At 37.7% G+C, this 23,375-nt stretch overlaps 1 protein-coding gene across 8 annotated transcripts in view; it reads left to right on the top strand.

The window, feature by feature from the left end:
* The window catches only part of NFX1 (nuclear transcription factor, X-box binding 1), a 75,250-nt gene that overhangs the window by 26,257 nt on the left and 25,618 nt on the right, over positions 1 to 23,375 (top strand). For 7 of the 8 annotated variants that reach the window (XR_008576114.1, XR_008576113.1, XR_008576116.1 and 4 more), the window contains exons 6-17: positions 4,092 to 4,163; positions 6,914 to 7,053; positions 8,130 to 8,229; positions 8,351 to 8,568; positions 9,678 to 9,775; positions 11,242 to 11,272; positions 12,397 to 12,479; positions 13,011 to 13,119; positions 19,282 to 19,401; positions 20,048 to 20,127; positions 20,465 to 20,695; positions 20,975 to 21,048. Coding sequence is in view for 4 of the 8 variants with exons in the window: in XM_054818532.1 (XP_054674507.1) it covers positions 4,092 to 4,163; positions 6,914 to 7,053; positions 8,130 to 8,229; positions 8,351 to 8,568; positions 9,678 to 9,775; positions 11,242 to 11,272; positions 12,397 to 12,479; positions 13,011 to 13,119; positions 19,282 to 19,401; positions 20,048 to 20,127; positions 20,465 to 20,695; positions 20,975 to 21,048 (1,356 nt within the window). In the remaining 4 variants the exon portion in view is untranslated. The remainder of the gene's footprint in view (positions 1 to 4,091; positions 4,164 to 6,913; positions 7,054 to 8,129; positions 8,230 to 8,350; positions 8,569 to 9,677; positions 9,776 to 11,241; positions 11,273 to 12,396; positions 12,480 to 13,010; positions 13,120 to 19,281; positions 19,402 to 20,047; positions 20,128 to 20,464; positions 20,696 to 20,974; positions 21,049 to 23,375) is intronic. The other variant, XM_054818534.1, reaches the window with a different exon arrangement.

Genomic DNA, 23,375 nt, shown 5'->3' with positions numbered 1-23,375 from the left:
GTAAGCAACCATTGTAATATTGGTTGGTAGTCTAAACTTCAGCCTCCCTCCTGCTGTCTGCCTTCTGTATGCACTGCGTTATGCGGTATGCTAGGCTTGTGTGAATGATTGTCCCCTGCGGAATGAACAGCTCTGAGAGCAATGTGACTGGTGATGTAATCTTCTGGTGGTGCCAGTTGTGCTATTCCAAGTGCTGCTTAGGTGGTTACATTATTCTTAATGTAATGTGTAGTAGCAAGTTGAAGTGGATCAAAGTGGAAGTTGCTTGAGAATCTGTTTTCTCTTTAAAACTGAGTAAGCATTAGGCTCTTGTGGCTGAGGAGAGAGAATGGGATTAAAAGGCATGGGAAAAGATTTGGATCCTTTTACTGTAATACTTTGTAAAGTGATTAGTTTTATCAAGAAAATATTGAAATACGGGGATTTTCTCCCCACTGTGTTCCCTGAGTGGGAAATGAGACCTTCAATTAAATCAGAAGGTGGCAAATTTGGAATGCATCAAATACGGTCTGCTAGGCAGGGCATGTCCTTGCAAGAAATTGATGCAAATAATTATAAGATTCAAAAGAGAACAGATCCTTGTATGGGTAATAAGAATGTCTAGAGCTCTCAGCATCACATACACACTTTTGGAAAGGATATTAAAGCTCATACCCTGGTTAAGAGAAATTAGGATGACAGCCAAGTTCAGGCAAGAAGTGTGTTGTGTGGGGAGGGGTATAATTGATCATCGTTTTCTACTTTGCAGTATTAGACTGTCATTTTTGAGGTCTTTGTCTCTAAGCACTGTCTAAAATGATGTAATGAGACATATGCATCCTACATATTTTCACTTTGAATCAGAGCTACGTTTCTTTAGGTTTTGTGACCCTGGTGCTTATGGCTTTCAAATTATTTGGCATCTCTATTACACTTGTAAGGAATATCTGATATTGGTGTTCAAATTTAAAAAATGACCTTACAGAGATACAGCAATTCTTCCGCCTACTGTTGCCTGTAACCAGCTTACACCTATGTGTTGACCCCTTTATACCACCAGAACAAGTGATTTTCTACTGAAGTGGTATTTTGGTGGTTCAGTGGTTCATTTATATTTAGGGTTTTGAAGGGTGGCTTCCCCGTCCCCCCCTCCCACCCCCAACCTAGCATATGGATTTTTTTAATAGTTGGCCAATTCCTAACTGTATTTCTTCAATCTGACTTTTTTTTTTTTAAATGTAGTTGTCATTGTGTTTAATCTCATTTGCCATAGTGTAGAGTTTAGTTAGATGCTTGTGTTAAATGTGGCACTATCATCTAGCCCATTTTGGTGAAAATGAGTGATACTAATTTACACTGTTTTAATAATACATCTCTAATATTTGTTAAGATTTATTGAAATGGGTTGGTAACCATTTATGTAAACAGCTCTCTGGCAGAGCTGAGGAACAGGCAAGCAGCTGTTTGAAAAGGGAATGCTTTGCAAGCCTTTTGCTAGTGTGAGCTGCAGCATGCGTAGCACTTCACAAAGTAAGTTCTCTTCACACTTTTAGTTTAAATACATTGAAATTCATTTCACTCTGTTACGTTCTACATCAAAGAAATATCTAGCTTAACCTTCAAGAAAATGTTCCTGATAGTAAACTTCATTACAAACTTAAACTTCTTTTAAGACTCGGAAGTTCTCCCTACCAACTGGAACTATGCAAGGCCTTGAGAGCATTTGAAAAAAGTCTTACAAAGGCAGTAAATGAAATTTTCTCTCTACTAGTTTAAATTTTGGTGTCTGGTCTTCCTTCATAGATCTTTGGTGCTGTAATCTTTTCCACAGCAGTTAGTGGAAGCCCCCTTGGGCCATCTTACAGTATCTACTATGTTCACTGTCAGGCAAATGGAAGTTTAATTTTTCCTATGTCTAGATGTATCTATCATCACAACCTTTCTTGTATGCCAGTTCTCTAGAGCAGCAGCAGTAAATTGTGAAATAAATCCTCCATGCTAATGATTGATAATGGTGTTTGAATAAAAATAAGACACTGCATTCACTGAACAGAAGTTAGTACTGAAATCTTCAGCCTGTCTTTTTGAGTTTAGTTTAACACTTTTAAGTGATTTAACTTTTTGCTTAGTCCAATAAAACAGACTGAAACTCTAAAGTATCACCCATCTTTATCATCTAAGGAGAATTTTCTGCACTTCCTGTGTGTGCCTGTGTGCTGAATGAAATTTTAATTTCATATCTTAACTGTTGTTGTATTGATCAAGTAAATCCTGGAACTGTAGACATACTGTAGCTTCTGCATAAACCAAATTGTAACAGAGACTTTTGCTAAATAAGTAGCGTGCAAGTGTGTGTATCTGGAGGTATGCATAAAGAATACTTTAAAAAATCAGAAGTTTGGTTTCAAATGGTTAGTTTTTTGCATTACTAGAGTTTTTCTATTTAAATTAGCAAAATGACACAAGCTTACTTAATGTCTCAGGAACACAGTATCAAAACTTGGAGATGTCTGGAAATTAATTGCATGATACTTTCCTAACAGAAGGAATCTTTCTATAAGAGTGCAGTCTACTATTATAGGTATTTAAGAATTAAAAAACATCTGTGATCAGTATAAATTGCTGTTGTGTGGTATAGTATCATCAAAGTGTGCCAAGACTGGGCTCACAGAAGCAATGTTAACATTGCTTGAATATGATAGTGTTGAGAAAAATACTACGTCAGGTAGAAAACTTAACATGACAAGATTTCTGAGGATGATGTCTTCTCCCTTTTCCAAGTTATGATCTATTTTGAGTTTATATCTACTTTTAATCTGATTCTTAAGTTTATAAATTGGCCTTTAAAATCCTACATGAGTCTGTGAGAATAGAAGTCAAGGCAGTGCTATTCTTTTACAAGAGGTTTTCTGTTGCAGAATGCGTAAGTTAATTCTCATTGTCTGAAGTTCCACAATACAGTTTTAAGTAATGTAATGGTTTTGCTTTTCTTCTGTTAGAGCTGGCATAAGTTGGGTGATAGATTAGGCCTTGTTGTCAACTGGGAGGAGTGGTAGAGGGAGAAGGGAGCCAGACCACTCTTGGCAAACTGCTGACATGACTCAATTATATTGGATATAACTATAGTAACTGGTGTACTAATTAGTATTTGTGTAGTGGCTGTACTTGGGGAATTTAGCAATTACCATGTAATTGGGTCGTCTGTGTTTATGTTTTTTTCTGGCGGTGGGGTTTTTGTTGTTTTTTTGTTTTGGGGTTTTTTGTGGGTTTTTTTGTTTTGTGGGGGTTTTTTTGTTTTGTTTTTCATTTGGCTAGGACATCTTGGCTAGTCAATCCTGACTGATAATAATTGCTCCATGTGAGAGTTGCTGTATTTGCAAAGGAAGAGAACTGGCAGCTGGCTGAGGAAGAGTGCAGACAAGTTAGTTAAGAATAATTTCACAAACCTGGGCTTGTCTGTGCTCAGCTTAAATGCAGATAAGGACCATCTAGTGTTTCTTGAAATAGGAGGTGAGATCTGATAATCAAGGACTGGCATTGATGACACAGGAAGTTGCACTTGATGGTAAGAAAGAAAACTGAGGCAGACTTGCTGCATCTCCCATGCATTAACTTACAGGAAGGTGAAACAACTCACTGGTGGCATTAGAAATGCTGAGTTCAAAGATAAAACCACCAACTCAAAAGAAGAAATTCATAGTGAAGTGTCTCAATCTCTTTAAGGTCACTGAAGAAAGAAATGTGTTAATAGTTTGCAAATGCGATGTTTGTTTTGAGTGTTATCAGTGATGAACACAGTTGAATTGATGCATGTCTGCTGGTAAAAAGCAAAATATGAAATGTGTTAGTAGCACTGTTACTGTTGATTTGACAGCAGCAGGAATACTGAAGTTTTCCTTCAACATCTGTGATATTTGAGACTGATGCAACTGTAATCCAATATTTTTTCTTGTGTTAATAATGCTTTCATAGCCTGCAGGAGTGTAGGTGGCTTGTATAATGTTCTGATTATCTGTACAGCAGATTGGGTCATGGTGGATTGTATCTCTGGCAGTTTAGTAAAGCTAAAGTTAACTTTACAACTTTGGTTGCTTTTTTGACTTATTTCTAAGCCTGTGCCATCCAGGACCTTGCCCTTCGTGCCCTGCCTTTGTGACAAAAACGTGTGAATGTGGACAAACAAGGTGAGAATGCTTCTATTATACAAATAAAAGTTCATATAAGAATAGCTTATTAAAAGTTTATATAATTTTTTTCTTTCTTATAATTTATTAAAAGTTTACAGAACGAGCTTTATTCTGAGCTGTAACTTTTATTTGTGTGCTGAAATAATTAGGAGAATTTTATATTTTTAAAAATGCAATTACTTTTAATCTTTTAAGAAAAAATAAAAGTAAAAATAATACAAAAGAGTTGTCTGTGTTAAAATCAATTTATGGTACATGTAGCTGAACTGTCAAGCAGTCTGTGAGTTGATTTGATTTTGAAATCCTGTTCTAGCATTTATTTTATTTGGTAGAAGACACAGAGAAAGAAGTAGAAAAACGTTTATACCTTTTCTATCTGAATGTAATGTAATGTTGAGTTATTCCATTCCAGAAATAATATTTTCAAAAATAATGTGTACATTTCTGGGAAGCAGTAGCACTAGCAAGGAAGAAATCTGTAGTATATTCCAGACTTGAAGGCTATGTTTTCCTTGCATGTTTGAGGCATATAGTATCATTGCCAACAGTAAGGCTGTTGTGGTAGTTTAACCTTGGCTGGAGGCCAGGTGCCCACCAAAGCCGCTCCATCGTGGGTCAAGATAAGGACAGGGGGAGATCACTTGCCAATTACCATCATGGGCAAAACAGACTAAACTTAGAGCAAAATTAATCTAATTTGTTATCAAGCAAAACAGAGTAGAGCAATGAGAAATAAAACTAAATCTTAAAACGCTTCCCCCCGCGCCCCCCCCCCCCCCTTCTTTCCAGGCTTAACTTCACTCCCAGTTTCAACCTCCTCCTCCCTCAGTGGCACAGGGGGATGGGGAATGGGGGTTGTGGTCAGTTCATCAGATGTTGTCTCTGCTGCTTCTTCATCCTCAGGGGGAGGACTCCTCACATTCTTCCCCTGCTCCAGTGTGGGGTCCCTCTCACGGGAGATAGTCCTCCACAAACTTCTCCAATGTGAGTCCTTCCCACGGGCTACAGTCCTTCACGAACTGCTCCAGCGTGGGTCTCTTCCATGAGGTGCAGACCTTCAGGAGCAAACTGCTCCAGCATGGGTCCCCCACAGGGTCACAAGTCCTGCCAGCAAACCTGCTCTGGCATGGGCTCCTCTCTCCACAGGTCCTGCCAGGAGCTTGCTCCAGCATGGGCTTCCCATGGGGTCACAGCCTCCTTCAGGCGTCTCCACCTGCTCTGGGTGTGGGGTCCTCCATGGGCTGCAGGTGGAATCTCTACACCCCCTCATCCTTCCTCCACAGGCTGCAGGGGGACAGGTCTTCACCATGGGCTGCAGGGGAATCTCTGTTCTGCTACCTGGAGCACGTCCTGCTCCTCCTTCTTCTTCACTGACCTTGGTGTCTGCAAAGTTGTTTCTCTCACATCTTCTCATTCCTCTCTCTGGCTACAAAATGTTGCTTCTAAGTGGGTTTGGGGGGCGGGGGGGGGTGTGGTGTTTTTTTTTTCTTCTTAAATATGTTCTCGCAGACGTGCTACCACTGTTGCTGATGGGCTCAGCCTTGGCCAGTGGCAGGTCCACCTTAGAGCCAATGCCAGCCAGCTCTATCGGACACAGGGGAAGCTTCTTGCAGAAGCCACCCCTGTAGACCTCCTAACCCCCCCCCCCCCCAAACCTTGCCGTGTAAACCCAATACAACTGTACTGCCCATACTGTCTGTGATCTCTGACATTCAGTTGTTCTGAGTCTTTAGAGTCCCTGTTCTAGTTGCCTAGAACCGATTCTGTGTAATAAAATGTTTGCCTGTGCTCACTTCCAGAACTAAAATAAACAATTTCAGTGTTAGTGTTCTTGCTCTAGAAAAATGGTTTTCAGACTTGTACAATTATTTCTGAAAGTTTGAATGTGATATCAAGTGATCTTAATTTTTCAAAAGAAGGTGCAGTTATATATGTGGCAGTATTTGTAATTGAAAACACTTTGTTTTTAGCAGAAAAACGGATTGGTTGTAGGTTACTGAATTTTATTTTACGTAGTAAGATGACCTCTTTTTTTTTTATTCTAGCTAGTCCTTGCATTTAAAAGTTTAATAGATGCAACCAACTTTGATTTATTATTTTTTCCCAGGTGCCAGCTACTTTAACCAGATTGCTGTTTTTTGTAATACTGCATTTAATACTTGATTCTAAATAGCATTTTTTCATGTGTACTGTATTAGCATCCAAGATGTATGGTATGGCACCTCTGACTTTAAGATGTTTTAAAGTTACTGTTTCAAGTGTACATTTTACAGCCATTGTATGAGGCCAGCCAGAATGGAAAAAGACATGAATTTATTGTTCCATTTTTTAACAATTTAATTAAAAAACCCAACTCTTTTCATAGACTACTGACTCACTGTTAAGGCCCGCATCCCTATCTTCATTGTGCTCAGTGGACTTAGGATTGTTTAAGTCATCGGAAAGATGTCCGTAATAGAAATACCTGCTCTTCTGGCATGAGGCATAACCATACATTAGGTTCAAGTTGTAGTGTCACCTTTTTTCCATTTTGTTGAGAGCAAATTCCGTAGACTCACTACTTCAGGGGGCTGGGAGAGGGCAAGCAGAGGGGGAAATAGGGGGGGGTTATTTCCTAAAAAGTTTCATTAATGAGTTATGCTCACTTTCAAAGGCTTTGGAATTTTACTGAAAAAATATTTTCCTTTCTAATAAATGCTCTATAGATATTAAGGTAGCTGACAGACTATGGTGTAATTTCTCTACAGTCATTCAGTTCGCTGTGGCCAATCAACAAAAATTCATTGTTCTAATGTGTGTGGAAATACTTTAAACTGTGGTAAGCACAGCTGTACTCAAGTGTGCCATGCAGGAAAATGTCCGCCTTGCCAATTAACAGTACAGCAAGGTAAGTATTGGAATGCCTTCTGTATATCCACTGTATACTATGAAAAAAAGAGGGTGAAATAAAACCAGTACCAAGAGACAAGTGCTTTATTTTTACTTAACAAAATCAAAATTTATTGCTAGAATATTTAAAAAATAGAAAATGTGTCAGTATCACTATATATTTAAATAAGAATATAAACATGATTAGAAAGAATCCTGCCAAGACGATTAGGCTGTTTGAGCATGCACCTTGTTAGGACAGGTTGGTGGTACTGGACTCTGTTAGCTTGAGAAAGCTGAGTAGTGGCCTTTCGATAGCTAATAGGAGGTAATCAAGAAGATGGAGACAGGCTGTGCTTGGTGGAAGGATGAGAGACAATGAGCCAAAGTGGAAATGTTACAACTACCTATAAGGAAAAACTTTTTTCTTGAAAACTTGCAGGTTTTCAAGACCCAGCTGAATAAAACACTGAGTAATGTGGTCTGATCTTGTTGCTGACTCTGCTTTAAGTAAGGGCTTGGACTAGCTGATCCCCTGTGGGCCCTTCTGACTTGAATTGTCCTATGATCCTACTTAATCTTTTATTATAATTCTGAGACTTGATTAAACAGTACATGGAAGAAGAATAGAAAGAGGTATAGGAAAGCACACTTCAACAAGCTACTCTCAGTTTCTATTAAAGTTTTCTAAACTTGGTCTTGAATGGAAATTAAATTGTCCAAGTATGTGTGCCAGTATACAAATACATTTTTGTTGAACAGTTTATATAGAAAATTGCAGGTTAATTTTCTCAACATTTAAGGTATTAAGTTGTTATGTATACTTCTTTTAAGAAGTAATCTTTTTGTGCAGATAGTACTTCCCCTTTAGTTTTTATCTCCTTATAACAAATAAAACAGAAATTCCAGCTTCTGTAGGATGGAGAAACCTGTATTGCTGAAATAAATCAGAAGAAGAGCAACTTCGTTATCCTTCTGAAAACTGACTGCAACAATTTTTCACGTTTTACCTTTTTATATTTGCTGTACTGCTGGAGATGTTTTGTCGCTGATATTCTCTTATGGTGTTTTCTGTGAAATACTGCTTTCTTTCAGTGTGTTACTGTGGAAGCAACTTCAAAGAAGCGTTGTGTGGGACAAAGGAAGAATTCTCTGATGGATTTGGGAATTTCTCATGTCAGAATATATGTGGCAAGTAAGGTCACTATACTGTAGGCTTTTTAAAAGAATGTAATTTTATTCACACTCAGTGATCATGATACTCTTAGATAATCCCCCCCACCTTTTTTTTTCCTTTGGTTTTGTGTTTTTACCAGAAAATTAAATTGTGGGAGGCACAACTGTACGCAAGTCTGCCATCCTCAGCCTTGCCAGCTCTGTCCACGACTTCCACAAGTAGTGTATCGCTGTCCTTGTGGTCAGACTCCTCTCAGCAAGTTACTGGAACTAGGATGTGTTGAACGTAAAATATGCACAGACCCTATCCCATCGTGTGGAAAAACATGTGGCAAACCTCTTTCTTGTGGTAGCTACGGTAATTGGAACTTTCTGCATTGGAGTATTCAAATTATCTTGTTGTTTAAAAAAAAAAAAAAAAGAGTACTTTATTTCATTTCAAGAAATAAATATTTGATTAGTGATTTTGAGGTTTAACTGAACTGAGTATAAAAGCCACTGCAGAGCCTGCAGTCTGGCTGTTTGATCATAATGATACCTTAAAATTGGGAAATATATTTGTCTAGAAAGCACTAACACTAGCTAGCCTTTTAAATTTTGTTTACGTTCACCTTTCCTATATTGATAGAGGAATAGAGCTATAGGAATTTTCAGAGAGTAGTTAGTACTGATGTATTTTAAAAGCCCACCTAGACCTTTGACTTTTATGTGGAGACCAGTAGACATAAATGACTTTGTTCAGATGCTTCTAGTAAATACTCATTTCCTGCTGCTGTAAGAGGATCACGAAGTAAAGAATAGTGTTGGGAAGTTGGAGAAAGTTATGTACAGAGGCAATTTGACACTTCAATGAGTGCATTAGGTAACTCAAGTAGATTTAACTGTGAGATTTGATGAAGCTCTAATTTGACAGGCTACATATTTAATTGTGATTTTTTTTTTTTAGACGGTAGGAGAGAGACCGATGTTGTCAAGATGAGGGCTTCTTATTAATGAGTGATCCATTCTGTCAGTTCAAGGACAACAAATAGAAAGGGAATGAGTAATTTAGTTTTGAGTTGAATTTCAGTTAACCTAGTAAGTGAAATGTGAAGGTATGCATATTAAGTAATTCTTTTGGGCTGAAAAGGAAGAAAAAAATTACTTAAAATTACTGGAACTTGTGTAAAATAGTATCACACAACTTTTTTTTTTTTTTATACATTAATGTAAAAAAATTTTTATATGTGTGCATTTTCAGTGTTAATTGTAGACCTGAAACTCTAGTCTATAGATTCAGAATTAAAAAGTTGAAAATAATGGCAAAATTTTATGCACATTTAACTCAAAATAGTTAATTTGTTTGGAAACCCAGCTGCATATAAGCTTAGTATCTTTGACTAGTGATGCTCCTAATGAATGTGAAGCTCCAGGTAATGGATTTAATTTTGTTATTAATTGTTGCTCTTGGTATATTCATTTTGCTAGAGTTTATTCATACGTGTGAAAGCCTTTGCCATGAAGGAGACTGTAGACCATGTTCTCACACATCAAATATTTATTGTAGGTGTGGCTTCAAAAAAAAGGTGAGTGTATAAAGTTTGACCATGGAAACAGGTAATCTTTGTTATTTTTTAAAGCTGTGGAGAAAAAGGAACTGAAGTAGTTGAGGAAAAGAAAGCTGAGAAGTATTAGAGGTGCTGTGCTCCTTAGTTGCAAGAACCTCCATTGTATACTGATAGATGCTAACTAGATTATACTGTGAAGTGCTAACATAGGCTACTTACTGTGAAGGCAATTTTTTTGAAGTATTTTTGCAGAGTTTACACAGAATTCTGTTTAAGTTGGCTGCAAAGTCCTATATTATCCTGCAACACTTATATAGCATGAAGAATGGTAGTTATACCAAGAGTAATGTAGATTGAGAGAAGAAAGGTAGCCTAACATAAAAAGCTAACTAAAACTTTATAGTAATAGCTTGTAGATTTGTTGTAGGAATTTTTTGAGAGAATATGAAGATTTTACTGGTCACCATCCTTCTTACATTTCTCAGCAATTGTTATATAATAATTAGTATATTTTTAAACTATGCTACTTTCTGTCGTCATAGCTTTGAAACCTTTGGCTACTATCACAGGAGCCTTGATGACTTTTCTGACCGGTTATATAAGTAGAGATGGCTTCTGAATATGTAAATCTCTAAGTATGTATAAATGATGGGGACTTTGCTTGAGGTTGGAACAGTATTCTCCTGCAAGTCTGCTAACGGTAGTTATGGGGTAGAAGGCTTCAGATTATCTTTCATTTTGAGGCCTGAAATGAAGTAGTGAGGTTTGGGTTTTAGTTTATGCAGCTTCTCAGACACCAGAAGGCTGCTTCTTGAAAAAGTATGAGTGAACTGCAATGATAATTTAGGTATTTTCATCAGTCATGAAAAATGTGATGCTCAGAAATGACAACTCAGAATGTGAAGTTGTGATGACTGGAGGTGTAAATGTAGTCGATCAACAATGTTCTTTTAATCCATTGCCTTTTATTTTCATGTTGAGGTCTTTAATCTAGGTAAAACTTCTTTGATCATGAGACTTCACTCTCTGTGTGGGTTTTTTTTGGAGGGGAGGGGGGTTGTGGGTTGTTTGGTTTGTGGTTTTTTTTAATTGTCAGACTTGCATTTTTGGGACAGTTGGTCAAAGCATAAATTTATGCACTCTGTCAATATTTTCTGGGAGAGCTCTTGGTTTCCTCCATGCAAGTTTCTGGTTTCTTAGGACAAACCTATTTCTGTCACTTCAAAGCATTATCTACTGAATTAAGCGGGGAATACAAAACTACAGGTTTTTTAGTTGGTATTGAATCTCTAAGGGAAAAGTATTGTGTTAAAGATTTAGGTATTTTTTCCAGCTTTTGTTTCACTTTTGTATAGAGAAGTGTTATACACATGAAAACTGAGCGTGCGTTGTCTTTCTGTATCATGTGACTAGGTGTTTTCTAGATAAGTAAGTTTCAGTTGTTTCATCTGTTTTAACCTAATGGCTCCCTGTTTGTTTCCTAGGAAGTCCCATGTGCTCTCCTCAGAAATAAAGGTACAATGTTATGTTACTTTTATAATGTGAAATTGTTTTAAAATTGATACATAGCTTATATTAATATACTGGGTTCGCTTGTTGAAGTTGGCAAACATCTGATCAGTACTGCTTCTTTTATCCATACTTCTGTGCTAAGTTGGTCATTTCTGGAGATGCTGCTACTTTTGAGAAGAGGTTTGAAATAAACCTCTTTGATTTATATCCATCTTTTACATAAGGAAAGGCTTCTTCAGCATTTGATCTCGAAGATTCCAGACAAGCTGTCTAGTTCAATTTGAACAGTTTCTTATGCCACCTGCCATACTCAATAGGCTGCCCCACTGGCAACCTACGTATCTTTCGGTCAACTTGCACAGCTCAGATGCAAAGTAATGCTTTCTCTCTGCTCTTGTCCAAGTTCTTGGGGAAATAAAAGCTTTGATTCTGCTTCACAGTTGTATGCTGCTGGTCTTTGCATCTGAGGTTGTCAGGGCATTCCCATTTGCCACTTCCTGGTATTCTGTATGTAGCATCTCAAAATTAACCTCAGTAAAATGTTTATTTGATGGACCCCTGTTATACTAAGGTACTTATTTACAAGATACATGAAGGTAGTAATATGCATATGTCCTAATTTGAGCTTTTGTCTATGAAGACTTTGCTCTTCATAATCCAGGAGTGATTGCTTTTGTTACCTGTGGATGGTGATAAGGATGATTTTTGTTAGCACTAGTTTCTTGAGCATGTAAGCAGTAGTTGTATTTAGCTTTTACTGCCTTACCAATTTGAGCACTTTTAAACTGGTTGGTTGTGGTACTCCAGTGTATCAGGATGTCGTGTTTTCTGTCTTCTATTGTGCAGAGTTTGTGGTGTAAAGACTAATGTGAAATAAACTAGTTTCATGTGCTCTGCTCTCCAAAATCGTTGTGAACGAGGGTTTGTTTAAAGGAAGCCAAGTGTTCACATGGGGAATTAATGTGGAAGAGCAAGTAATTTAAAAGTTTGCTTGCTGACTTATTCTGTATTAGTCTCTTCTAGACCTGCAACAAACTTAGCTTAGTATTGTGATCACAGTTTTTGTTCTCAGCATAAGCAAAGACATAAAAGTTATGGCTTTTGGGGTTTTGTTTTGTTTTCAATAGCTGCTATTACGTTCATGTGTGACAAGCGATGCAACAAGAAAAGATCATGTGGACGACACAAGTGTAATGAAGTTTGCTGTGTGGTAAGTTTGTGTGGTTTTATGAAATTGTTCATTGTGATATGTGTTTGGTTTTGGTTGTGATGTTAAAAGACTTTTTTGCTTTTGTATCTTTCCATATTTGTATATCTTCACTCTCTAAATGCAGTATTGGTCATGCTCAAAAAGTTTGCATGCATGCATGCAGTTATTTTGCAGCATTTGTTTTAAGGGTATCATTATAAATGTAAAACCACACTCCAGCCTAAATGCAATTAAATCAGTGTAAATGTGCTTTTTGTCAATGTAATAATTCCAGGGAGAATGGGGAGGGGAAGGATATTACTTAATACAAGAAGCATAAGCTATGAGGTAGCTCTGACTGTAACAGAGGTCTTAACAGAATCTGCTTTAAAAGCTGTATATCCAAACAGTGATGGAAAAACTGTATAGATATGGCCTAAGCTATTTTTTGCATTTTACAGTTTTGTCAATTAGTAGAGTATGACCTCACAGAGAAAAATAAACCATTGGGGTTTATAGTTTAATTCTGTCTTTTTTTTTTCCTTCCCCTAGGACACAGAACATAAGTGTTCTTTGGTTTGTGGTCGTAAACTCAACTGTGGTCTTCACAGATGTGAAGAACCCTGTCATCGGGGCAGCTGTCAAACATGCTGGCAAACAAGTGAGTTACGTGCAAGAGTACATTATTTCTTATATATAGAAATTTATTCACTTAACTGGTCAGAGTTGGACTGAGAATGTGATCCAAATTGACCAGAACCTGAAGAATGTGCTGTTGATTTCTATTGTATGTTTCTTCATGAAAGGGAAAGTTATTTCATTTTAGATTAGTTTACTGTTAGATTTTAATAGTTAAAATTGAATTGCAGTGAAATATATTTAGTTATGTATGTTGATCCAGCAATCACTTAAAAAAATTAGAGGAATCCGGCAAGGAAAAAAAAAAGCAGTTTAGAAAGATAATTTCTAAGCTAAGGGAACTCTGGTTTAACAATGTAATAACTGTTAAAGATATTGAAGTATGCAGCAGAATTTGTTTAGCTGCTTAGAATTCAGACTTTCCCAACTTGGTACACTAGTGATTTTTGTCTGGACAGGACCATCTGAAAAAATAAGAGATGTCAGTCATGTGTGTCTTAGGCTTTCTGGTCATGTTCTGGATGGTGAAAGTTAGTACTGAATTGCTAGAATTAGATTGACAGCCAGCAGGTACTAAATTTTCTTAGGACTGCTGAACTATTTAAAGATTTAAGCTAGTCAGTAGCTTTAGACAGGTATGTACTCTATTAAAAGCTGTGCCAGTTGAATATACTAATATTCTTCAACTACTTTTTACCACTTGATTATTTTGCACCATTATAATAGGTAGATAATACTAAATTTTCTGATTTTGGCCTGAAACAGACAAGTATGCTTCCATGTTTCCTTCTGCTAGCTGAACCTTCAGTTGATCTGGAACATCTTCATATGTGATAGCAGTTTAATTTTTTTTCCTCAGTCTCATATTTTAATATGTTTCCCCTTTCTTTATGTAGATGTAGCTTATCACAGAAATTATAAGCTATTTATTAAATGCAGTTTTTGAAAGTTGGGCAGAAAAAGCCCTTAATGGATTCTTCAGCTTATATCCATCCTTCCACTCTGTCTGCTTAAGAAGTTTGAAAGTTTTCTTTAAATCCATCATTGTTAAGTCTTACAGCTGTGAATTCTAGGCTTATTTTTGCATCTGCTGTAATCTACAATAAAACTGTGAGGGGAGAGTGTTTCTAGAATGGAATATAAATACTCACCTGTAGTTCCCCTTTGGCTTTTATCAAGCATTGTCTTTTGTCTAGTAGTTCTGCAGTCACTGCTGGAGAAAAGTGAGTTTCCTCTCTCAGAAACTGGGTACTGCTTTGGAACTGCACACTGGAATGTGGGAAAGAGGACAGTGAGATGTTGAAAGTGTGAACCACGCCTCATGACGTTGGTGAGGAGAGAGACAGGTGGTGTACATTGTAAAGATACTGTTTACAGCTGGAAGTGTCTTAGCTGCAGTAGTGCATGTGTCTCTCCTATATCATATGCACACGGACATAGTCAACTCCATTTTTATGGAGACCAAATTTTCATAGAAACATCCTGGAAGAGAGAAGGTACTAGAGCCTCTAAAGCTCACTGTGGTTGAAATAGCATTGTAGTCTGTATTAATACTCTATGAATATGATGTGCATGCTTACTGTACCTCTCTTTTAGAAAACTAAATGTTTGTGTCCAAGCATGTCTCTTGACAAAGCAAAATAGTAATCTGAATGTCTCAGAGGTCCTGTTAGTAACTTCTGGTCTAGTTGAGTCAGTATGCAAAGATTTTTCTCAGCGGTTGTTTTTCTTCACTGGATTTCACAGGCTTGATCTTCAAGATCATTAAACTTGTCCACATTGCTGCAATATTTTTGAGAATTGTATTTCACTCTCAGACCTAAGATCCAGATGCCTCTCTTAGGCTGGAGAGACCTAAGTATTGCCTCCCCTGTAAATTGTTCCCACTGTTGGATGTGATGCAATTGAGAGGTCAAGCTTCACTGCTGAAATTTTGCAGTGAGGCCCTTTTCTGAGCACAGGAAAAGCAGCTACCTATTCAAGGAACCAGATAGTTATGATCATTTGGCTTAAACCTTTGTGTACCTAAAATCTCTGTCCAGAGGTAAATCAGCTAAGCAGTATCTCCAAAGATTTCTTATCTGCTTTCCTTGGATGCTGCTAGTTAAGATTTCAGAGGCATATATATTGTATGATTCTGACCCTGTAGCTGATGGGGAGTGCTTCTCAGCACTAAGAAGTCCATCCTTGGCTCTGATCCACCTGTCTAGCTACCACTGCAGTTGGGCTGCATCAGCCATGGTATCATGCACCATGGCACAGTCAACTGCAAGCCATTTGCCACTCAGATTGGATTTCTTGCCCCTGCCTCCATCTTGACTATTGGTTTTGCTGGGAGTGGTAAGGGTTGGCGTCAAGATGCAATACTAGAGTGCATGTGTACCTCTGCAGTTCTGTGTGCTTCCCAGGTACTTTACCTTTCCAGTGTCACTTCCTTATTGCTGAGAGGTGAGGTTCCATTCTATGCCAGGATCTCTTTATGCACACCCAGTCTACTTCAAGACAGCAATACATCTCTTGGGGAAAATAAATGACGTTAGCATTAGACAGTGCTTTTTTTTTTTTTTTAAGTTGTCAGATGTCTGATGCTTTGGATCAGACCTCTCTGCATTCCCTCCCCATTATCCTGATTAGTTGCTAATTGATTAGTCCTGATTAGTGCTAATTGAGGAACCTTCATTATAGTTAAGATTCTTCACCTATCACTTCTAATCTATAGGAAGCAGCCAGTGTAGCTGTCTTACACTGAGGTCTCTGGTCTTTCATCTTCCTGGACCAAGGAAGGTTTGTGGCTTTGAAGCCTGGAGGGTTATAGGTTGTTTCAAGACCTGTAGTGAGGGACAACAAAAGCCTGATTCTTTTCCATGCTTGCTTTTCATGGAAAATCCATGTACATTCTGAAACTTCTCAGTTTTTTCTACTTCTTCCTGCTTCTTCCTTCTAACCCTACATTTTGTTCTCCCCAGCATTCTTCTTTGCTGGAATTTATTGTAATTGAGTCTCCTTAGAAAAAAAATATGGTCCTTTCTAATAACTGCTGCACTCTAAGATACGTGGGCAAGTGACTAGGACCTGGCCTGAGATTTAACTGACTAAACAGATCATAAAAAACAACAGAAATTTCTGAACATACAAAAACCGCAGTGAAAAGCTGACAAAAGTTTCAGATAGTGCCATGAGGAATGGATGGATTTCACAGATGTTAAGGGTGAGAGATGACTGAGCTTCACAGATAATTGGAGGAGGGAGGTATTGGGAACCTTTTTGGGAGTGGAATATTGTAAAGCCAACAGAACTTAAGGAGTTGTGTGATGCTGGGATGACCTATCTAATGATACCAGAAATAGCAGATTTGGGTACAGATGTAGCTAAGCTGGGACCAATGGGGAGAAATTTATTTTGGTAGGATATTTGGGAGGAATCAAGGTGGATGCGTGGAAAAATGGAGAGAATGGGAGATAGAAGGCACCATTTGCACAAATGAAGCTACTGGTCAGTACACTTCTCTGACAGAGCCCTGTGCACCTGATGACAGCTGTCCTGTTAAGAATAAGATTTAATATCTTCCAGTGTAATCGCGTTCCCTATTCTATGTGTAAGAGGTCTGAGTGCCAGCAACTGGAGTCTTGGCTGCAGATCATGGGAGCACATAGTCTCTGTGCTAGCAACTGGAGAGGCCAGACAGACTTATTATACTGTATGCCAGCAGCTGGAGAATGGGAGTAGAAGTTATAGGGGCCCCTTGGTCTGGATGTCAGCACCTGGAGAGACCAGGGGATGTGTGGGATTCCCTTGTTAATTTCAGTCCTGTGTGTGCCTGTGTATGTCTGGGTAATTTGCTAATGAACTTGCTTCAAAGCTGGACTGACTGGCTAGTAGGAGGAGATCTGCCTCTGGAAATATGCAAGGTTTCAGTCAGTGACTGGGTAAGGGGTCTCTCCAGGTATGGATATTAGACAGAGCCTATGCTAATATTTGAGATCCATGAATGTGGTATGCATGTGAATCTAGAGAGAGTGTGTTTGTGTCTCTTCACTAGTGAACTTCAATCCTGATGAGCTGGAGAGGAAGAAGAGGATTTGGCCACTGGTATCCCTGTTTACATGAATCTTGTTGTTCTTCAGTTGGCTCTGTGTTAGTCTGTGTGTCTGGTCATGTTACTGTCATGTATGTATCGTGTGTCTTGTCTCTGTGGAGTATGTGTTCAGTCTTGCTACTGGCTGGATCTGCATATTGATCCAGCAGCCATCATATCCATGGAAGTGGGACGGTAGGAACCTTTGGGATTTTAGAGTTCAACAGATTTTTGCTTTGGTAGACTAGGAATCCTGTGATTCCCAGAGTCAGAGAACTTGCTGAATTCAGCAGCTCCCTTAACACACTCATCTTCTCTTCAGGTTGGCATTGTTGTTTTGTATTTTTATTGCTTGTTGTGGTTTAACCCCAGCCGGGAACTAAGCACCAAGCAGCTGCTTGCTCACTCCCCCCTGACAGGATGGGGAGAGAAACAGAAGAGTGAAAGTGAGAAAACTCATGGATTGAGATAAAGACAGTTTAATAGGTAAAGCGAAAGTTACATGTGCAAGCAAAGCAAAACAAGGAATTCATTCACCACTTCCCATGAGCAGGTGAGTGTTCAGCCATCTCCAGGAAGGCAGGGCTCCATCACGCGTAACAGTTACTTGGGAAGACAAATGCCATCGCTCCGAATGTGTCCTCCCCATCCCTTTCCCTCCTCTTCTGCCAGCCCCTTATATGCTGAGCATGACATTGTATGGTATGGTAATATCCCTTTGGTGAGTTGGGGTCAGCAGTCCTGGCTGTGTCCTCTCCCAACTCCCTGTGCACCCCCAGACTACTCGCTGGCAGGGAGATGTGAGAAGCAGAAAAGGCCTTGACTGTGTAAGCACTGCTCAACAATAATGAAAACATCACTAATTATCGACACTATTTTTAGCACAAATCCAAAACATAGCCTCATACTAGCTACTATGAAGAGAATTAACTTCATCCCAGCCAAAACCAGCGTATTGTCCCATCATTCTCTTGTTCTCCCTGATCCACTATCTCTTTGTTTATTGACCAATCATACTCTCTTTTTGTTCTCAGCCCTCCTTCTATATGTCTTTTGATGTTAATAGATTCTCTTAGTGTCCTGTTTTTCTAAGAATTTAGCTGTTTGAACTGTAGCTTGCATTCCAATCAGTCTCCCACACAGTTTCTTTATAGTCTGAAAAACAGCAGTGAACTGTATTAATTTTTGTGCAGTTTAGCGTTTTAGTTGGGATGGGGTATGTAAGTATTTATATCCATTTGTTTATATTATCACTGAGATTTGGAATCTTGTGATAAGAGTTTAAAATCTGTTTCCCAAAAGTGGAAGGGAGGGAGAAAGGAAGAAAAAAAAAAAAAAAGGAAAATATATACTGCCTGAGACAGAGAACTTCCAAAACATGCAAAGTTGGCTTTGAAGTATTTGGACAGGTTCATAAGCGGATCATGAGCATCCGTGTAAATCTGTCATAAAGGAGAATGTCTTATAGATGAAGAGTGTAAACAGCCATGTATTATTCCAAGGCTATATTGTAATCATCCCTGTATGGCTCCATGTCATCCTTCCTCACCCTGCCCGACAACATCCTGCTGTGCAAAGGTTAGATACCCTAAATGACGTAAAGAAATATACAAAATAAATTATAGGAAGAAGTCTACAGACTGGCAGCCTTTTGGTAATTTTCTCCGGAATCTTCCCAGTACCATGTGCAGGGTTTGGCAAAAGGGCAAAATCTAATCAATGGTCTGAAAAAGTTATGGTGGGAGGAAGTTCGGAGCACAAGGTTTGGGTGATGTGCTTTCTGGAAGGGAATTCAGAGATATCTCCCCATTTTTAAATCAAGGGTAGAACAGCAACAGCTTTCAACTTGACATAAGCATTTCTCTTGCTCCAGTTCAAAATGTTGCTGTCAAAGAACCACTCTCTAAAAGCAAGCATAATTCCTCATGAAGTGATCATAGTCCAGTTTTCTTGTAGGTGCCACAAAAAACTAATACATTCACTACAGTGGTGCTTAATAGCAAAAAACCAAAGCTGGAGTAAAACATTTACGTGTTATTTAAAGATTTCTCAGAGTAGAGAAGTGCAAGTACATGTAGCCATTAGGATATATTTGACTTGTTTTTTCAGGTTTTGATGAATTAACTTGTTATTGTGGTGAATCTGTGATTTACCCTCCTGTCCCCTGTGGCACTCAGCCACCAGAGTGTAAAAAAACATGCACCAGGCCACATGATTGTGATCATCCAGGTAAGTCAGGCCATTTTCACTTGGGTTTTTTGTTTTGTTTGTTGGGTTTTTTAATCAAAATGTAGAAAAGTGTATATAGGTCTGTTTGAAAATTTATTTACTTTTTTATTAGATGCTTTTTCAGGAGTTGTGAATATTCCCAAAAGACTAAACTTAAAAGCCAATCAACTAAAAACTTGCCATGAATACTAGTAGTGGTACTTCTGACTGGTAAAAGCATTGGATTTTTTTCTAATCATTATTAATAGTCACAACACATTAAATGCTATATTCCAAAGATTAACTACTCTACTGAAACAGTAGGATAATCTAGTGAATCTAGTTTTTATGTTCCTTGGAATTAAATTGACTGATTGCAAAAGGTACAGCACAGGTCAAATAGATACGCTTTCTGACAAATTCTGTCTGATAGTATAATCCTGCTCAGAAATTACAAAATTCTCTGCTGTTTAACTTAGAAAATATGGAAGAATATTCACCTAAAAACTTGCCATTGTAATTTTTAAAGAACAGATTATCCTTCATAAGGCATCATTTAGTTCTGAAATGCAAACTCATGTTTAATAGTTTTTACTATCTCCTTTAATGCATTTGACTGAAGTATGCTAATAAAACTGTGCTGGCTTTTATATTTCTGTGACTGCAGTGTACCATTCATGCCATAGTGAGGAGAAATGTCCACCCTGTACTTACCTCACTCAGAAATGGTGTATGGGCAAGCATGAAGTAAGTCTGGATACTTAATGTTTTTGAATACTAAACAATGTTCTGGGACTGTAGGCTTAGATTTTTGTGGCCTCTCTGGAATGGAATATGTTACTGGAGTTTGAGTTTTTAATGTGATTAAGTTAGAAAAGTATATCTTTTATGCCATACGCATTCAGACCAATGGCTATGTTGGACTACGATATAAAGAAAAACTCAGTCTTTGTCCTAAGATATTTTAGTATCACAATTCTTGCGTGGGCAGTGCCAAATGAAGGTGTGAACAATAAAAGTACTTTGAGATTTGCATTTATGATTATTCATTTTTAGTTGTCATCTTTTTCCTCCCCTCTTTCAGCTGCGAAGTAATATTCCTTGTCATCTCACTGACATTTCCTGTGGACTTCGGTGCAACCAAATGTTAAAATGTGGAATGCACAAATGTAAAAGAATCTGTCATAAAGGAGAATGCCTTATAGATGAAGAGTGTAAACAGCCATGTATTATTTCAAGGCTATATTGTAATCATCCCTGTATGGCTCCATGTCATCCTTCCTCACCCTGCCCGACAACATCCTGCTGTGCAAAGGTTAGATACCCAAAGAAAATTCACTGCAAATTCACAGGCAAATTGTATGGTTTAGTTATCAGCCAATAACAGTTGTGAGAAAAAATGACATGCTTGTATGTTGATAGCATGACATTTTTTCTATTAACTTATACTGATTTTTTAAAAAATGTTTATCACTTTTAATTATTCCACTAAAATGGAGCTTTTTAAAGGAATAAATTTACTGTCCTCACACCCCACCGTGGCCATAAAAAGACAAAAGTTTAATAAAAGCTGCTCTCTTGTGTGATATAACAGGTTGATCTTCAATGTGAATGTGGAAGAAGAAAGGAGAGTATGATTTGCTCAGAAGCATCTAATACATATCAAAGGTTTGGAATGTAGTAATTCTTCTAATTCCTTACTGAACTTCTTTGCAGTTTGATAAAATTTCATGCTTGACTAAATATATTTAATTCACAAGCTTTTTCACACTTTTTTTTGTACTTTCATGTATGGTTTCTTTTTTTGTATTCCTCTGAGCTGTCATACCAGCTATGGTGTACTAGAACACATTCCTCTTTTCACTGTTGTTAGTCTAACTGTAGTGGTGTGTCAAAGCTTGAATCTCTCATCTGTGGAACCCACACAGAGCAACTAGATACAGACTCATTGGGCAGGTCCAGTTTCAGGCTTTTTAATGTAGGTGATTATGTATAGCAGTCTATGTGTGAGTTGCTGTCTAAGTTTTCCTTAATATGTGATGGAACATAGTTAATACAGATGATGAAGCTAAAGAATAATTTAAAGTCATTCTTAAATAGCTAAATTTAGGCAGGAGCATTGGCATCTAAGTCTTGGTTCTTAATATGCAAACTAAGTCCTACCCAGCTCCATTTATTGCAATAGATTTGTCTCCAGATCCTATTTCTAAACTTATTTCCCTTTGTCTCTTATGAGAGGGGACAAGGAAAAGAAAAGTAGAGCTTTGGAACTTTTGAAATGAAAATGTCAAAACAGTAATAATAATGATAAAAAAATCTACTCTGAGGCTGTGATTGAGAGGGAGTCAAAAAGTGAATCTGGACAGTTGATATGCAACCAGAGTTCTGCTCTGCATCCCAGTTGATAGGAGAGCACAGTCACAGATTCTTCCTGTCTTTCAAAGAAAACTTCCTAATGATTGTTTTATTTGGAACTGCTATTTGAGGGCTCAATACTAGCCCACCTTAGGATATGCTGCTTTGTTCCTACTGAACACTGCCCAGATTCAAATTCTGACAGAAGATGGCTTAGCGTCTACATAATACGGGCTTAACAGTATCTAATGAAAATGAGGAGAAAAATGTGCTAATCAGAAACAGTTAAGAATAATTGTAGTCAATACTAAGTTGAATGCAAGATAGACTCTGGAGTGGTGATAATTTTTTCTTTTTTTAGAAAAAAAGGGATTTTTTTCTTAAGCTCTATCTCACTATGAATACAAATCAGAAGACTGACTCAACTTTGAAATAATGGGTTAAATTGACACATGCTTGTCATTAGTGATAAGCTGGGAAGGTAATGTAGTTACAAGTCCAATTTTTTTAAGGCTGTTACTTCTCCACTGTTTCTATAGCTGAGGCACTGCAAAAGTATTCATACAAGGAAAATGGTTATTTGAAGTCAGTGAGTCCTTGCATGCATAAGCTGAACACATACGTATTTATCTAATCAGAGCCCAAGTCAAGAAGAAGGAAAAGAAACAATCAGTTTAAAGCAAGTGTTTGTATCTGTTCATTCAAATGTGTTCATGTATGTTTACAAATTACTCTTGGCCCATGTGATATTAACAAAAGCAGCATTTAATGCCAGTTAAGTTTGTATGATAACTCCAACTGTTCAGGTTGCTGAGAGATTCAAATATTCTGATTTTGTAGGAGTTAGGTGTGGCTTTTTTTTCCTCACCATCTGTACACTTGTGAAGGAAAAAAACAACCAACCAAATCTCCCAGAACAAAAAACAAACACCACAAAGTAACTCTTGTAGTACTACTGTGGAAAGGTCAGCAAGTTAATGGGGTATCCAAGTCTTCTCAAAAATGTTACAGGACTGATGAAACAGCTTGGTGAAAGAATGCTCAAGGGAACAGAAAAGGGAGTGTGCTGCTATATCTGTACGCATGGTACAAATGATGGTGCCTGTCATATCATCTAATGGCCTAGATTTTGTCACCACCTGATAAATATGAAGTTGAAGCCTCTCAGTGCTTTTTGTTTTTATGTAATATGATTATCCTCCTTCCTGATAGATGATTAGTTCTCTGAATGTGATGTAAAACGTAGAGACAAACATTTTCTTTTATTTGAATTTAACAGAAAAGATAGTTCAGAGGATAGAATGTTCCATTTTCAGGATTTTGTTTGAGAATGGTGTGGGATATTTCCCTAAAAACTTGTATATTTTAGTTATAGAAAGTTTAGCAAGAAAATGAGACTGGGAAGGCTTGTTATTGAAAGGAATGATGAAGAATCTTTATAAAGAAAATTGTAACAGTCTCAGTAGGCATTTTACTCTTTCCTTATGGCCTATATCATCCATATTTTCTAAGCAAATTTCTAAGTACTTTATAAATTCACTTTACAGGTTTTAGTTGCACACAGTTAAGGAAGAATCACATAAAAGTTAAAAAGGCAATTAAAACTATATGGTCGGCTGTAGTTTGAATATTGAGCAGGT

The sequence above is a fragment of the Grus americana genome, chromosome 2 (assembly GCF_028858705.1).
Source record: "Grus americana isolate bGruAme1 chromosome 2, bGruAme1.mat, whole genome shotgun sequence".
NCBI classification, from domain to species: Eukaryota; Metazoa; Chordata; class Aves; order Gruiformes; family Gruidae; genus Grus; species Grus americana.
This window is presented reverse-complemented; position numbering and strand designations above follow the sequence as displayed.